We start from the raw sequence: 17,358 nt of genomic DNA, 5'->3' as shown, positions 1-17,358 counted from the left end.
ACCAGCACCTGAATTCTAACCTGTTCCTGGGGTCTGATCTGCAGGCTGGAGGCCCTGGGACCTTGGCAGCCATCCTTTCTGTTCAGATGCTCAAGGGGCCTGGTGCTGGGGGGCTCAATTCATCTGGAACCCAACTCAAGTTTTCTCATCTATAAAATGAAGATAAGGACCCTTGCCTTCCTTAACTCTAGAGTTTTAGGGAAAAACAGATTAGGAAATGGGTGGGAAAAGTAATCTGAAGGGTTGTTGAGATGGGTAGGCCGTACTCCCCCTGGGTATAGGCCCCTCATTAGGTATGCCAAGGGAGATGCCATCAGAGAAGGCCCCACTATATGAAAAGATTGTATATACATAAGATACAACTGACAAAAAGTAGGATCCAAATAAAGTGCCCATTAGTGCAATGTAAATAGTGCCTGTGTGAGCTATGCCTGTGGATGCTGAGGAGACTGGAGAATACAAGAGTGACCTGGGAATTAGGAAGCCCATCAATCATCCTCATGCTCTCACTACAACTGGAGGCCTTTCTGGCCAGTATGAAGCCTTATTCGGCTTGGAGTCAGGACTTTGGGAATCAGGTTCCAATTTCTGTTGAGCTCTAATTAGCACTTTCATCACAACAATTCTAAAAATCAGGGTTGTCAAATTCAAATAGAAAGTGATTCCTGAAAATCACAGATTAGCATTATCTAGATTGTCTTGAATTTTAGTTTATTTTGTATACATTTCCTAATTCATTTAAATCAGTTTGGCTGAAAACTTGAGCTTTTTTGGTGAGTTTGACCACTCTGCTTGGAGTTAAGTAACATGAGATCTTGTTCTGCAAGTAAGGAAACTGAGGTCTAGAGAGATTAAGAAATTTGCCTCATCCTACAAACTAAAATCCTAAATTCAAAGCAGAATCTGAACTCAGATCTCTCCTGACTCCTTCCTTTGGGCCACATTTACCTGAGGACACAGGGCATGAAACTTGGGACTTATTTCTGATTCATTCATTACCCTGTGATTTAAACCTATCATTTCCCCTCTCCTTTTCGTTCCTTTGGCCACCATAGATTCCTAACTTATCTCCCTGATAGCATTCTCCCCTCTCCCCCCATCAGCCATTTTAAACATAGTTCCAGGTTTATCTGTTTTAAACATCACACTCCTTTTGTATCATTCCTTTGCTGGAATACCTTCTGTGATCGAAGACTAAGGCAAAGGTTTTTCTGCCTGATAATCAAATCCCTCCACTGTTTAACTCCCATTTGCTAATCCAGCTTTATTTCCTACTACTGCCGTAAGTGAATCCTCTGCTACAGCCAGACTTGTCCTTCACCCACTCACCTCCACCTGAAATGCCCTTTTTGCTCTGCTCATCCATTTTTCAGGAGATAGCTAAGGGCCCCCTCTGTCCATACTACACCTAGCCCAGGGTGATTCCTCCTTTCCCTCATCTGAGGTCCTTAGATTCTTCCTACAAGTGTAAATTATCCTTATGTTTGTCTACAATGGGACTGGGAGCTCCTTGAGGCCAGAATGTGAGTATCCAACTTCTGTCATCATTTATAATGTCGTCTGAGACAGGGCTGGACACAGAGCAGGTGTCCGGTGGGCATTGCTAGCGTTTTATGGAGAGGTACCTGATGTGCCCCAGGCAAATACTCATTCGGTAATTAAGAAGTGTGTTGTAGTGAAATGCAGTCAGGTATAGCAGGAAGGATGTTTTCAGAGGACCTGGCACAGCAGCTCTTGCCTTGAGGTCCTTCATTTTACAATCAATCATGAAGGATCATGTGCCTCCTCTGTGCCAGGCTCTGTGCTAAGCTCTGGATTACAAAGAAAGGTAAAATTAAGGGTAGACAACATGCAAACAACTAGGTACAAGTGAGATTGAATCTTAGAGGGAAAGCAGTAGAGGGTGAGATTTGAACAGAGTTTTTAAAAATTAATTTTCAATGGTATTTTGTTTTTCCCAATACATATGAAGATAGTTTTCAACATTCATTTTTGTAAGACTTTATGTTCCAAAATTTTCTCCCTGACTTCCTTGCCTCCTCCCTTTCCAAGACAGCAAAAAACCTGATATAGGTTAAATGTATGCAATTTTTAAAAACTTATTTCCATATTTGTCATGTTACGCAAGAAAAAAATCAAACCAAAAGGGAAAAAGCCGTGAGAAAGAAAACAAAGAAAAAGTGAAAATGCTGTGCTTTGGTTCCTATTCATTCTCCATAGTTCTCTCTCTGGATGTGGATGGCATTTTCCATCCCAAGTCTCTTGGAATTGCTTTGAATCACCTCATTGTTGAGAAGAGTGACGTTCATCACAATTGATCTTTGAATAATCTTGTTACTATGTACGGTGTTCTCCTAGTTCTTTAAGTGGGGTCTTAGAGGAAGTCAGGGAAGAAAGGTGAGGGCAGAGAGCATTCTTACCCTAGAGGACAGCCGTTGAGAAGACAGAGTCGGGAGATGGAGTGCCCCACTGTGATGTTCATCAGCCGTCTCCCTGACTGCAGTGGGGATAAAGGGTTGTTTAAGAGGGATGGTAAGGCGAATGTTACGGGAAAAATAATCAAGTGAGTACTCGCATTCCCTCATTCCTGGAAAGGAATTATTTGTTAATTATTTGTCTTGCTCTAGCTACCATTTCCTTATACATTTTGTCTTCTTCTATTAGTACATAAGCTCCAAAGGTAGCCATTGTCTTTGTTTTTGTATCTAAACCTCTAGTGCTTAGTGTGATGCCTGGTGATTGCTTAATCAATGCTTTTTTCTCTCCTCTCCTCTCCTTTCCTCTCCTCTCCTCTCCTCCTCCTCTCCTCTCCTCTCCTCCTTCATTCATTCACAAGCCTGCACCGTGTTCCTGACTAAGGGATGACTTGGTCGGCTTTCCCTAGTGCAGCCTAAGAGCTGGCGGGGCCCTGACTTTGGCTTCTTGGCCTCTGATTGCCTTTGATCCAGTCTCCTTCCCTTCCTCTGTAGGGCCAGCGATCAGTGGTGCTAGGGGCCCTGTTTGCGCTCATCACCCTCCTCATCCTCTACAGCTCCAACAGCGTCAATGACGTCTTTCCCTACGGCTCCCTGCGAGGCCGCTTCCACCGGCCGCCCAACCTGAAGAAGTGGGCCATTGCTGACAGCTATGTCCCAGTCCTTGGCAACAAGGTAGGAGGAGGGCTGGCCGGCCCGGAGCTTTGGGGAGGCTCACCCCTGTGGGAGTGACTGCTGCTGAGAGCCATGCTGGGGGGAACTAGCGTGAGCATCTTCAGGAGGAGCAGTTATTCTGAGGTCCTAGAGCTAGAACTGGAAGAGGCTGCAAAGACCATCTAGTCCAATCCCTAATTTTACAAAGAAGGAAACTGAAGCCCAGGCAGGGTAAGTGACTTCCACAAGTTGGTCACACAGGTGGTTAGCGTCTGAGGCAGGATTTGAACCCAGGTCCTCTTTCCCCACTTAGTCTTCTTATTGTACTACTTGCTTCTGCTTCTGGGGAGGCCTTTCCCAGAGATTCAGAAAGGAGTGGGAATGGAAACACTGGGACTCTCCTTCAAGAAACAGAAATGTTCCCTTGGATTAAAAAACTTATTGATGTTTATTTTGTATTTCTACAATACAGTGAGTCCTGTGTCCGAGATTATTCTCCTTGTAACAATGAAAGAAAACCAATCAGCACACTGACTGTTGTCTGGAAATGCACCTCTTTGTTTGCCCGCAGTCTGTCACCTCTTGTGGAGACTTAGGTGGCACCCTTGAATGTCAGTCTCTGAAGTCAGGCTGGCCCTCTTTTGATCATAGATCCAAAGTCTCTGAAAATCGTTTTCCTTTATGTCACTGTGGATGTAGTGTAAATTGTTCTCGCTCTCCCTCGCTTTCTAAAATGCCCAGGGATGAGAATGTAACCCCAGGGGGGATAGGACACCAGGAAATGTGTCTTACCCAGTCATGGGTTCAATAATTTGTTTCCACTTTCCCCACTTGATTTTAAGCTCTAGTAAAGACTACAGGGCTCTGACTTCATCCTAGTTTTGTGTAATATTATTTATAAGTCATTTGAAATGAGAAGTTTGATGCCAAATTTATGGATGACAACTAATTATTTAATCAATAAGCATTTATTTAGCATCTGTAATGTGCTAGGCATTGTGCTAAACACTGAGGAGATGAAGTACAAACAGCCCTTGTCTTCAAAGAGCTGACTCCCCCTTTTCCCCCTCCCTCTCAATTAATAAGTATTTATTTTTTCTCTTTCTCTCATATCCTCCCAGGTTATTGTTGTTGTTTAGTTGTTTCAGTCATGTCCAACACTATGCAACCCCTTTGGGAGTTTTTGGGCAGAGATACTGGAGCAGTTTGCCATTTCCTTCTCCAACTCATTTTACAGATGAGAAAACTGAGGCAAACCAAGTTAAGTGACTTGCCCAGTGTCATATAGCTATTAAGTTTAGGGGGCCAGATTTGAACTCAGGTCTTTCTGACTTCAGGCCTGGTGCCCTATCCATGTGCCACTAACTTCTCTAATTTCTCCTACCCCATTAAAATAAAACAAAGCCAAGCTTGTAATAAATGTGCATAACCAAGCAAAACAAAATCCCATGCTGGTGTGTCTCAGGCTGCATTTTGAGTCTATCATCTTTCTATTCATCAGTATTCTGGAATCATATTTTGTCATTGAGTTGATTTAGAGTTATTAAGTCTTTCAGAGTTGTTCATCTTTACGCTGTTGTTGATGTTACATAAATCATTCTGGTTCTGATCCTCTCATTCTGCATCAGTTCATACAGGTCTTTACAGGTTTTTCTGAAATCCTCCCTTTCAGCATTTTTAACAGCACAGCAGTATTCTGTCATTATATACCATTATTTGTTTAGCCATTCCCTAGTTGATGGGCACCTTAGTTTTTTACCACAATAAAAATAGCTGTTATGAATATTTTTGTACATACAAGTCCTTTTCTCTTTCATCCTTTTGGAGTGTAAACCTTGTGTCACAAAGGCATATAGGCCATTTAATGATTTGGGAGGCATAATTTTAAATTGTTTTCCAGAATGTCCAGAACAATGTGGTGCCCCATTTGAATACTAGGAAGTAAGTTATGATTCTATTTTTCTAAGATGTCTTCTCTAAAATACCAATTCACAGTGGAGCATGCATTCCAAGAAGAGGCAATCTGCATAAATGGAGGAATGCAGTACATTAGACACAGAATAAGGATTCAAAAAAGATCTGTCTGTGATAAAAATCAATTGGAACAAATGTGAAATGGTGTACTCATATTTAAAAAAAAAGCAATTTTGCAGATACAGGATGGGAGAGATCTGGATTAACAATTGTTCGGAGTTGTGTCCAACTCTCTGTGACCTCATTTCTGGTTTTCTTTGCAGAGATGCCAGAATGGTTTGCCATTTTCTTTTCTGACTTATTTTACAGATGGGGAAACTGAGGCAACCAGAGTTAAGTGACTTGCCCAGGGTCACACAACTAGTAAATGTCTGAGGCTGGATTTAATTGTGGTATTTTTTTTTTTTGACTTCCTACCAGGCACTCTGTGCTCTATAGTACCACCTCTCTGCCCCAAATCAACAATAGCCCTGTTTAAAAAATTACTTCTTGTTAAAAAAGTTTAGGGATCTTACTGGACTGTAAGTCAGATGTAAACCAACAGTTGAGATGACCAGCAAACATGGGGTTGTCACTTCAGGCTACCTTAGCTGAAGGAGAGCAACTAAGATGTGGAAGCTGAGCGTTCCATGCTACTGGCCCCGGCCAGTGAGGGAATAAGGGAATGAGGGAAGGCCTCCATGGCTCTAGGTGAGTCACTTGATATCTCTGAGACTCGGGTAACAAAGCTAACAGAAGCGTCTGCCTCTCAAGATTGTTGGAATATATGGGAAGCATTTTCAACCTTAAAACACCATCTAGGATCTAAATTTTCCTAGAAACAGTCCTGGAAAGTCAGAGGTGTCTGATGGGGAAACTGAGGCCCGGGGACACTGAGCTGCTACTGGAGGTCATGCGGATGGTGAGGGCAGAGCTGGGTCTGATGTAACTCGGAGAACTTTCCTCTCCCTTGGCAGACACTGACCTCCCACTGTCACCAGTGTGTGATCATCACCAGCTCGAGCCACCTTCTGGGGACGAAGCTGGGGCCAGAGATCGAGCGGGCAGAGTGCACCATACGCATGAACGATGCGCCCACCACAGGCTACGAGGGGGACGTGGGGAGCAAGACCACCTTTCGGGTTGTGGCCCACTCCAGCGTGTACCGGGTTCTGCGGAGGCCCCAAGAGTTCGTCAATAAGACCCCGGAGACCGTGTTCATCTTCTGGGGACCTCCCAGCAAAATGCAGAAGCCCAACGGCAGCCTGCTGCGCGTCATCCAGCGCGTGGGGCTCGCCTTCCCCAACATGGCCGCCTACGCCGTCTCGCCCGCCCGCATGCGTCAGTTCGATGACCTCTTCCGCGGCGAGACGGGCAAGGACAGGTACCTGCTTCCCGACACCGACAGCCCTGTCTGAGCCCCAGCTCCCAGCACGCACTGCCCGGGTCCGTCCCGCCAGTGAGAATGTAGTAAGCGTCTGTGATACTGCGGTCGTTGTGCCGGGGACGGGGCCGCAGAGAAAACAAGGGCCCTTTGCCCTTAAGATGCCATTTACTCGTATAAGTGCGAAAAATAAAAACAAGCGAGTTTTGGCCCCCACAACAGGTGGGGGTGGGGTGGGGGCAGAAACTAGGAAGGTGTCTTTGTAGAAGGGGCTGCAGAGGAACCGAGCAGCAGGAAGGGGGGTGTATCCCGGGAACGGGCCAAGCAGCTCGTGCGAAGGTCGCCAAGATGGAGTCGGCTGTGCCCGTGTGTGGGAGATGGAATATGTGTAAAGTGAGAGGGCTGTGTAGAGTTCTGAAAGGGGCAGCATGTAAGAAAGCTGGAAGGGGAGGCTGAGCCAGACTTTGCAGGGGGTTAAACGCCGCCCGGGGGAGGTTGTGTTTAATTCTGGTGGAGTCCGCAGAGAGCCACTCCTTTTTTGACAGGAGGGGGATCCAGACACATCTGAGCCTTAGAAAACTCGCTTTGGCAGCTTTGTGGAGGATGGGGTGTCCTCCAGCCAACCTGGGCTGTGACCCCGTTTCTGCGTAAATTAGAAACAAGGACATGACCTTCCCCACGAGGCCTCAGTTCTGATTCCTTTGGCCCCCAGGTGTTTCTTCCTAAAGAGAGATACCAGAAATCACAACAAAACAGAAAATGTCCCTTTTTTCCAATTGACTTTAGAGGGGGTCCTGGGCCCAGAGACAAGCGGGGCTTGGACCCCTTAGAGAGGTGCGAGGTTGACAGGAGGGAGACGAGTGGGAGACAGCTAGTGGAGAGAAGGGATGATGAGATGGTGGAGAAGGGAATGGATGTGAGGTGCTGTGGAGGTACTGGACATCCCAGCTGCCCAGGCCACCCGCGGGGCCACGGTCCAACATGACTGCTGGTTTAAGTGCTTCTTACTGAGCAACCACGGGGGAAAGCGGACACCAGTTAGAGAGCAGTGCGTGGGCTTCCTCCTCTCCCCGCCAGAACCCGTGCTCGACTCCCTTCCCCAAAGCTGCCCCCCTTACTCTCTGCTCCCTGGCCCCGACCCGCAGGGAGAAGTCTCGATCCTGGCTGAGCACAGGCTGGTTCACCATGGTCATTGCCGTGGAGCTCTGCGACCGGGTCCACGTCTATGGGATGGTGCCGCCCAACTACTGCAGGTGAGGATTCCTCTCCCTCCTGGCCCATTCTGTGCGTGGGGAGGGCTGCACGTCCCCCGTCTGACCCCATAAGTGCGCATACAAGGCTGCTTTTGTAGTTTCCAGAATGATCCTCAACCCATTAGTCAGCTTGTCCCAGTCCCCAAACCTTTTGGCCATTGTCCCCCTCCTAGACTGGAAGCTTCCCGAGGACAGGAACTACAGCTCATCTAGACCTCGTGTGTCCCCGAGACATTCAAGACATTCAAGAAATATAATATAAATATTCAAAAATGTTCGTGAATGGATGAACCAACAGATGATAGAGAATGTTAGGAGTTGGAAAGGACTTCACTTTGTCCTTTAGTCCAAACCCCTCTCATCTTAGAGAACTAGCCCCATATTTTAGTCCTGTGTCCACCACGAACTAGCTGTTTGGTCTTGCCTTTAGAATCAATCTAATCCCGTTGTCTGGGCCAACCAAGGGATCCCTGGGTTACCTGCGTGTGGCCTGGGTCAGGACCTCGGCAGACTTTTGGTCCTATGAGGAGGGGGCCTCCAGGGGAGGCCTTAAGGCCTGCTCCCCTCCAGCAGCACGCTCTTTTCTTTGTCCCCTCTACAGCCAGCGGCCCCAGCCTCACCGGATGCCCTACCACTACTACGAGCCCAAGGGGCCTGACGAGTGCGTCACTTATATCCAGAATGAGCGCAGCCGCAAGGGGAATCACCACCGCTTCATCACTGAAAAGAGGGTTTTCTCCTCTTGGTCTAGGGCCTACAACATTACCTTCTCCCATCCTTCCTGGACATAAGGGTATCTCCTGGACAATCAGGGCTCAGAGAGTAGGTTCCCAGACAATCAGGGTATAGAGGGTAGTCCTGGGCACTTGGGACTCAGGAGAATTCTGCGGGCCAATCTATATCTCAACTAGTTGGTCTTAGAGCTTCTTCAGTTATTCAAGGCCTGGAGGACAGGACAGGATCTCCAGGTTATTTGGCAACTTTGAGGGTACTTTTTGGCCATTCAGGGTCTCGGAGGCATATCTTAGCTAAACAGGGTCTGGTGTACTTTTCCTAATGAATCAGGGTCTTGGGGTGTCCTTCGGCCAACCTGGGCTGTGATCCCATTTCTGGGTAAATTAGAAACAAGGACATGACCTTCCCCATGAGGCCTTAGTTCTGATTTCTTTGGCCCCAAGGTGTTTTTTTTTTTTTTTCTAAAGAGATACCAGAAATCAAAACAAAACAAAACAAAAAACTCCCAGTTTTTCTTTCCAGTTGACTTTAGAGGAAGTCCTGGGCCTAGAGACAATGGGGGCTTGGACCAAGGGCTGAGAGAGGAGACACACAACATGCCCTTTGCCACAGACAAACCACTTTCAGTGGTCTCGGTGCCCCTGGCCCGGCTCTCTCAGCAAGTCCTCTAAGTGAAGCAGAATGTAGCTTCCCTTCTTTCTGGGAGCCGGGTCCATTCTGTGGTAGCCCGGGGAGGAGAGAGCCAAGGACATTCCTTAGCATTTCTGTGGCCCTGTGCATTCCAGGGGCCTTTTTCTTTACTCCAGAGAACTTTGAAGTGCTTGCTTCTCCCCATCCCCTGGCACTGGAAATGGGAAGAAAAAAGGAGAGAGGAAGTGATTTGATGCTATGGGGGATCCCTGGACTGAGGCCCTGGGTTCTAGTCTCAACTCTGCTGCTAATTCACCCACCGGACTTTGGGCAAGTGACGCTCCCTCTATAGACTCTGAAGGGTTTGGACTCAGTGATCGCTGAGGTCTCTTCCAGTCCAGACATTTTAGGGTTCTATTTCTGACCCTGTGCCCTTTATTTTCCCTCTCAGTTCCCTCTTTAGTTCCCATTCTGTTTCTGGTTCTGGGTAGGCATGGGTTGGGAACCAAGGACTAAAGAACTCGGCTCTATCAGGATAGGCAAAGACCTTTCCCAAACCCCTGCTCCCCTGTCTTGCCAATACCTCTTTCTTCCCAAGGCTGTGATTGGCAGGGAAGGGGGGGGAATACCCCACTCTTGAGTGGGTGAACATCCACCTAGATTCCTCCCTGCCCTCCTCCCTCCTCCCTGCCTCCTTCCAGCTGCTAATCTCCTTGGAAATTAAATCGACAGTGCCTCATTTCCTCTTCTCCATTTGTTCCCGTCCCTCCTCCCCAATCCCACGATGTCTCAGTCTTGCCTCAGTGAGTCCCCTCCCACCTGCTGAGTGATTTTCCACTAGTTTAGAAAGGAATGTATGGCTGCAGGCTCTACCTTTAGGCCCAGAAAAAGGAAATGGTCATTCTACCTGCAATTGGAATTTAGATGTGCATCCCTTTTGTGTGGAGGGGTTAAAAGCCCTAGTAACCAAAAAGCAAACCAGCTGCTCGGGTCGCAGATGAGGACTTGGGTTCCAGGCTTCCTCCCACCTGGCCTGTCACTAAATTACTGGCTCTGTTTTCCCCCAGGAGCAGCTGGTGGGATAGAGTGGGGGTCCCTAGCTACTCAGTATGCCATCTTGTTCCTCAGCATCCCAGGTGAGGGACGGAGCTGTGAGGAAGCATTCCAGGGTGAGTCTTTATGGGGGTGCCATGGAGAACCCAGCAGGTTGAGACCAGAGGCTACGTGGTGTTTGGGGCAGGGAGTGTGCATTCTGTTCTCGTGTCAGCACGAGCTCCCCTCACCATCGCCCCTCCCCCCCCCAGCCCTGAAAAGTGGTTTTGTAATGGTTTGTATAGGAATAAATATTATTCAGCTCTCACTGTCTTTCTGTGTCTGAAACCTCAGTCAAGGCTTATTCTTAGTGGGGTCTCTATGGGGTCTCTCTGGAGCTAGGAGCTGTCCAACACCATGACTTCATGAATCTTGGGTCGGTGTGCTAGGCCAAGAAGTCAAACTTTTAAGGTCATAGATCTAGAGCTGGAAAGAAAGGACCTTAGGAGCCATCTAGTGCAATCCCCTCTTTTTTTTTTTTTAACAGATGAGGAAACTGAGGCCCCGAGATGTTAAATGATTAGCCAAAAATCACTTAAGTAGTGAGTGGTATGGGGCAACTAGGTGGCGCAGTGGATAAAGTGCTAGTTCTGGAGTCAGCAAAAGAAAGATGAATCTTTCATTGTCCTAAGTTCAAATTTGGCCTAGCTGTGTGATCTTGGGCAAGTCACTTAACCCCGTTTGCCTCAGTTTTCTCATCTGTAAAATGAGCTACAGAAAAAAATGGTGAGTTACTCCAGGATCTCTGCCAAGAAGACCCCCAAAAGGATCACACAGGAGTCAGAAATGACTGAACAACAACAGTAAGAGGTAGATACAGGAGTGGAATACAGATTCCCAATATTCACATCCATTTCTCTCCAGCCAAGAACCAAGGACTGCTATTTAAGAATTTGATAGCTGATCAGCTGAGTTCGTTTGACAATGGGATTGGATCTTGAATCTTGTGCCACTTGCCCTCTCCTACACTGTTTTTGTGTAAGTGACTTTTCCTGTACTTGACTGTACAGCAAGTGAGTGTCTAAGGCTGGATTTGAACTCAGTTCTTCCTGACTACAGGCCCAATGCACTATTCACTGCACCACACCCTCCAAGCAGATTCACAGCAAGTGATCAGACAGTGAAAAGAGCACTGGATTTGGAAGTAGAGGACCTGGATTCAAATCCTACCTCTGATTATTACTCGCTATGTGACCTTTTTGAACTGTCTGGGCCCTCAGTTTCCTAGTTTGTCATATTGAAGAAGGTGACTGGGTATGTTCTTTTTGTCCCTTCCAGACCTAGGTCTATGATCCATCAGCAAATACTGCATCCCTGCCATGTGCCTAGCCCTTTGCTTGTTGCTATGGAACAGGCTCTGCAGACAAGATGTCTCTGTCCTCAGGCAGCTTCCTAGTCTAGACAGGATGAATGGACAAAACACAAGGGTAGGTACCAAGGGGAAAAAGCTGGTGTGGAGCTGGCTAGCCCATCTTTGCAGAGCACTTTATATACTTTATCTTATTCAATCCTCACTGTAGCCCTCAGTATAGCTCCACTATACACACACACACACACACATATGTACATACATACGCATACATTCACACATGTACCTGGCAGGTACGGGCTATCCCCATTTCACAATTGAGGAAACTCAGAGATTAAATGCCTTGCCCAGGGTCACATAGTATGTTCTGAGGCAGCATTTGAACTCGGCTCTTGATTCTTACATCCAGCATTCTGTGCTCTCTGTTACACGGCTTCTCAGGTCAGTGTGTCGGTGAGAGAAGGGGTAGGGGGGAAGAGTCAGGATAGCTTCGTAGAAGAGGAAGGATTTCAGCTAGACCTCGGAGGGCGGTAGATCAATTCAGGTATTGGGGAGACGTGAGAACAAAGGCACACAGCTATGTTTGGGGGATAGCGCAGTCAAGATGAGTTTTTATTAAAAATCTACTAGTGTGCCAATGCCTGGATAACAAAGACAAAAAAGGGTGGGATCATTTGGCTGAATGCAATGTGTGTATTTGTCTGGGGGATGAGTTGTGGGAGACCTGGGGATATTCCAGGCCCGGAGAAATAGATTGGGGGTCGAAGTCGGGATCTCTTGAATCCCAGTCCTTAATTTCACCCGGTGGCCAATGGGGAACCATGGCTTGGAGCAGGGAGCTGAGCTGAGCTGTGCCTTAAGAAGACATCCCAATGGCCTGTAGAGGACGGATTGTAAAAGGGAATGGACAAGCGAATGGACGCGGGGAATCCAATTAGGTTATTGTGACAGTCCCTGCGGGATGTGATAAGAAAACTAACAGATATCACTAAGCGCTGTGCACAGAGTAGAGCCCTGAGTGTGGAGGGCTGGTTATCTCCCCAGCTTTGGGGTCTCGGGGCCAGCCAGGCCACTGTGACACGGGCAAACAGAAGGGACGTATAGATGGAAAATTAAATTCAACAAGCCCAGGCATTAGAGAAATCAGACTCTGTGTGATAACATTCCACATCTGTCATTGCTGAGGCAGTGAGTGCCCACTGCTGGTAGAAATGGGATGGACAAGAAATAGAGCGAGACAGGCTTCCAAGAGCCACTATTTAGAGGGAAGGAAGGGGCAGCAGAATGGTTTTTTTTTTTTCTTTTTGTTAAGATTGATAAAAAAGATTTATTATTGGGTTTGGAAGTAAGGAGCTAGGTGAAGATAGAGATAAGGAGGGCAGTGGACAGAAGGTCCAGTGGACAGAGCATCCTCACATGGCTAGCATGTTTGGAATCTCTGCAAAGATGGGTTCCCAGCATGGCCTTTTTATAATAGATTTAGCTTGAGGGGCTTTTGAGTGTAGCCCCAAAGTTGGCTCAGATCCGGGTGGGGCTAGGACAGGTCGGGATCTTCTATTGGAATTCAAAGGGACCAGGATTTATAAGTTAAAGGATAATTTACATTATTAACTAGGAGAGGGTGGGAATCTAGAAAGGAATCTTTCCCACATCATTCCCCCCTCAAGCAGTTGGAACTTAAATTCATTTAAGGAAAAAGACATGGGGCAAAGTCTCTTAATGAGGCAGAATTGAAGATTTTCTGCTCCCAGAATTTTCCAAGTTCGGGGGTCCCCTCTTCATCCCCCCCTCAAGCAGTCACCTCCAAAGGCATGTGGGAAAAGGGGCACCGATCTCCTCTTAACTGCTTTGAGCTGGCAAGGGTCGTAGAGATTTGGGGGTTCATGCCAGGAGGTGAGGCATGAGATGTGGGGTTTGGGGATGGCAGCAGGGCATCTAAGGGTGTGTGTCCCGCTCAGTCGTTCCCATGTTCTCCAGGCTGAAGGGCAGTTGAGAGTAAAAATGCTGATGTCCCATTTAACAAGTAGAAGTTGGAGAAAATGCTGGGAGCAAAAGTTTGTTTGTCTATAGTAAAAAGTGTTAAGTAGCTTCGAGTTTAACCCTTTCACTCTTAATTTCCAGGAAAGCTAATTTCTCCTGGGGTCGGATTAAAGGATGTGGACTCAGAAGTCAGAGGAGGCAGGAGGCCTTGATATCTAGTCAAGATAAGAATGCAATTTAAGCTCTTAGAAATCTTTTAACTGTGCTGCCTTTCTTTAAAAAAGAGTTGGTTCCTCAATAAGCAAAGATCCTAAGCCTTCCCCGCACTTTCCCCACTCTTATGGGGGAGGGGTGGAAGGGGTCAGAGGGAATGCAAAGTATCTCAGCACTGCCACCCCAGCTTACCGGCCCCTGAGGTGTTGGGACTGTCCTGGAATAAAAAGGAAACAGGACCAGACCCCAATTCCCTACCGGGGAGCAGGACACCGGGGGCCAATTCAGCCCCTGTGGTGTGAAGCAGTTTCTCCATTGTTCCTCCTGCTCGAACTCAGGACAGAGACTAGGGTCTCCTGGGACAGTTTCCAGGGCACCTTCGGGCCTAAGTCTGGGAGAGATTTGTATTAAACGGCGCTTCCGCTCCGAGTGTTTTTTCAGGAGACAGAAATTGCCCTGAGAAGAAAAGAGCTGAGAGTCTCAGGTTAGAGTTAAAGGGAACCCAATAGCTGTTAGCAGGGGCAGCAGAGTGTTAACAGAAGTGGGTTTGGTCTAAAAGTCAAAAAGACAAGATTTCAGTCCTTGCCAGACACTTCCTTGTGAGACTTTGTGCACACAAGGCTTCTCTGGGCATTAATTTTCTCACCTTTAAAATGAAGTTAGATTAGCTCCCTGACCTTCGGTGATATTGTGGTATGGATAAAGGGAACTTTGCTGCCTGCATATATCCAACAACCCTTCCCAAGAAAAGCCTGCAGAAGATATTTGTGTATTTAAATTCTAAGAAAGAATGATGGGTCTTCCAGTTTTTCCTAGAAGGCCCCTGTTCAATCCTCCTCATTCTCCTTCCCTCAAGAAGGTTGGGAAGGTAGGACTTGTTGAAGTGGTCAGTTGCTAGGGGAAGAGAAAAGTTGTGAATGTGTCACAGGAAGACTGTCTAAGATTTGTGCCCCAAGAGAGTCTGCACCAGAATGGGGTTAGGAGAGTCTATTTAGCCACGGGAGGTCCCAGCATTTACTGCCTCGCTCACTGGCCTCCTAAGAGCCCTAGAGTGCCTTATTAATTTATTTTTATATCCAAATCATTGGTTTGGACAATGTAGTCTCTCACATCTATTCTCTCCTTTGACCCCTGTGAGAACCCTTAGCAAGAAGACTGGGGAGAGATTGTTAACCTCATTTTAGAAAGGAATCAGTAACATGAAAAGAAGTGGTATGGCTTGTCCAATGGCATACACTTATCATTCAATCAATAACATTTATTAGGCTCCTACTGTGGTTTGGGCACTGCAAAGTGCTGGGTATACAATGACCTTTTCTCAAGGAGCCAACAGCACAGATTGCATGTGGGGAAAATGTAAACACAAGCCAGTAAGGGTAAATACGTTCAAAGCAAACACAAAGTATTTGGAGGTGGATCATGGAGTGTGGTGAGGGAAGGCCTCGTGAAGGAAACCTCATTTGTGCTGAATTTTGAAGGAAGTCAGAGATTTTAAGAGGCAGAGGTGAGGAGCAAGTGCATTATGGGCCTGAGGGACAAGCTGTGTTTAAGCAGAGAAGAAGGGAGGAAGATAACAAATATTAAAACATACTGTGTATGTGCTAAGCTCTGTGGATTTAAAAAAGGGCAGAAGAAGTCACTTAGTGACCTGGATGGAAGGAATACTCAGAGAAACCTGTAACTTTATACGTCTGCGTCACTGCAGAGGCAGGGAGCTTACACTCTAATAGATTATAAGCATAATGTGGTAGCTGTTTGCATGTAAAGATATTGTAAAGGTAGAATGCCTCGAACTTAACTGAGTGGATAGAGGGGATGTGAAGGAGAAAAAAGTGGATGACTCTCAGGTTGCAAACTAGGGTGACTAATAGTTTGGTTGGTACTGGATGGAAACCAAAGAAGTTGGTAGAGGTATACCAGAGCAAGAACTGGAATTACTTCTAAGTCAACTTTCTTTCCACCTCATTATGTTGCTTCTTTCCCTCTGTTGCAATTGTTTTAACAAAAGAGTCAACTGAGGCAGATCTCTGCACAAGATAATATTAGCAGGAGCATGCTGTCAGTGAGTCAATGGATTTTTTTTATTTATGCTAAAGACCCTAAACAAGAAGATAGATCCCATTATGTAGTTTTGGAGGACAGAACAGAGAACAGAGTAGCTGACATCTTGTAATTAAAGGTATTGTGGTTGGTTATAGAGCTTCGATGAAGAGAACATGATTGGTTGGAAATTTGGTAATGAGAGCTAGTAAATCCCACCCCACCCCCTTTCTTCTCTCTTGCGACTAAGAAGTTCCCATTATTTTAGTCTGGGGGTGAGATAGTGGCCTCTTCTATTGGAGAGCAAACCAGACATCCTCAAAGGATAGTTTGGTGCAGTAAAGCCATCAGGCCTGACTCCTTTTTATTCACATGCATTCTCCAAGATCAGTTAAATTCCATGATGGGGGGAGTTGTATTATTAAACTTAACCCTTTATTGCTCAATTGAACTCTGAGCTAAGTTCAGAGACAAAGAACCATGACTAACAATTATAGGACAAAAGCATTTGTGGAAGAAAATCAATTAATTGTAAATGTAATCATTAAGAAAATGATACAGGATCTATCTTAATCTTTTCACCATCTGGTACCTTAATGGGCTGAAAGGGACTTGGAGTAATAAAGATCTCCAGCAGGCATCTTTTCTTGATGAATCCTCAGCCAAACCTCCAAATGACCCCATCCCTATCTAGAACATATGCTGGTGAAACTGCATGGGGACACTGCATTGGGAATAGGCTGCACCTCTCTGCTCAGACTTTGTGTTCTAGATAATCCCTTCCTGGACAGCTGTTAATTCCCTCTGGCACATTCTTCTTCTCTGATCCGCTGCTTTGCTCCCTGCTCCCATTGTCTCCTGGATGCTTACTGAGGCTTTCTTTCCCCTTACTAAATATGGACAACATCTGTTTCCTCGGAACAGCTGTGAAATTTATGGGGCAGGATAGCTATGCTCCACTTCTTCCTTTTTCAGGGGTGTTTGGTCCATTTCAGTGTATGGTTCTCCCTCCCAAACCACTTCTTTCCTGTGGAATATCATCAGTGTTTCCAACCACCCCACTTCTCTTCATCCATCCTATTCTAATGTTTTTGTGCATTACCAGAGAATAATAAAATCATAGAACATATGGCTACAAGGGACCTAAGAGATTGCCCATGTTCTCATTTATAGGGCCAGGTGGGGTTCCTTGGGCTAGCCTTAGGAGTAGTGTTGATTGGGGATTAGTTGGCCATGGTTTGGGGGCTCAGAAAAATTGAAAGAACTATTCATCCACTCTCCCTGGCTGATTGCCAAACAAGTGGGAAGGATTTTGTTTCCTTTAATTCCCTATCAGCAATTCATCAGTTAGTGAATCCTTAGTTCATAGGGGGGAAATTGAGGCACTAAGTAGTGGAGGATGTAGATTGAACTCAAGCATTTGGTTTCCAGGCTGGTCTCTTCCGTGGTAAGTAAGTGAAAGAGGTCCTAGACTGAGAGTTAGGCTAGTACCTTGTTCCAAGTGGCTCTTTACCACTGGCCTTCATAATGTTGGACCACTCATTTCTCTCTGGGCCTCAGCTTTTTCATCTATAAAATTAGGTTGGTTCTCTAAAATTTCCTAATGTGAAGCTGAAGAAGTCTGTTTCCTTTGCTATAATT

General features: G+C 46.3%; 1 protein-coding gene across 6 annotated transcripts in view; it reads left to right on the top strand.

The window, feature by feature from the left end:
- Nucleotides 1–10,448, top strand: part of ST6GALNAC6 (ST6 N-acetylgalactosaminide alpha-2,6-sialyltransferase 6) — a 28,159-nt gene extending 17,711 nt beyond the window's left edge. For all 6 annotated transcript variants that reach the window (XM_051980051.1, XM_051980054.1, XM_051980052.1 and 3 more), the window contains exons 3-6: nt 2,970–3,149; nt 6,059–6,465; nt 7,611–7,718; nt 8,320–10,448. In XM_051980051.1, the coding sequence (XP_051836011.1) occupies nt 2,970–3,149; nt 6,059–6,465; nt 7,611–7,718; nt 8,320–8,509 (885 nt within the window). In that variant the 3' untranslated portion in view covers nt 8,510–10,448. The remainder of the gene's footprint in view (nt 1–2,969; nt 3,150–6,058; nt 6,466–7,610; nt 7,719–8,319) is intronic.
- The last annotated feature ends 6,910 nt before the right edge of the window (nt 10,449–17,358 follow it).

Source organism: Antechinus flavipes, chromosome 2, assembly GCF_016432865.1.
Source record: "Antechinus flavipes isolate AdamAnt ecotype Samford, QLD, Australia chromosome 2, AdamAnt_v2, whole genome shotgun sequence".
Classification (NCBI taxonomy): domain Eukaryota; kingdom Metazoa; phylum Chordata; class Mammalia; order Dasyuromorphia; family Dasyuridae; genus Antechinus; species Antechinus flavipes.
Note: the sequence above shows the minus strand (reverse complement) of the source record. Positions and strands in the feature narration are given on the sequence as shown.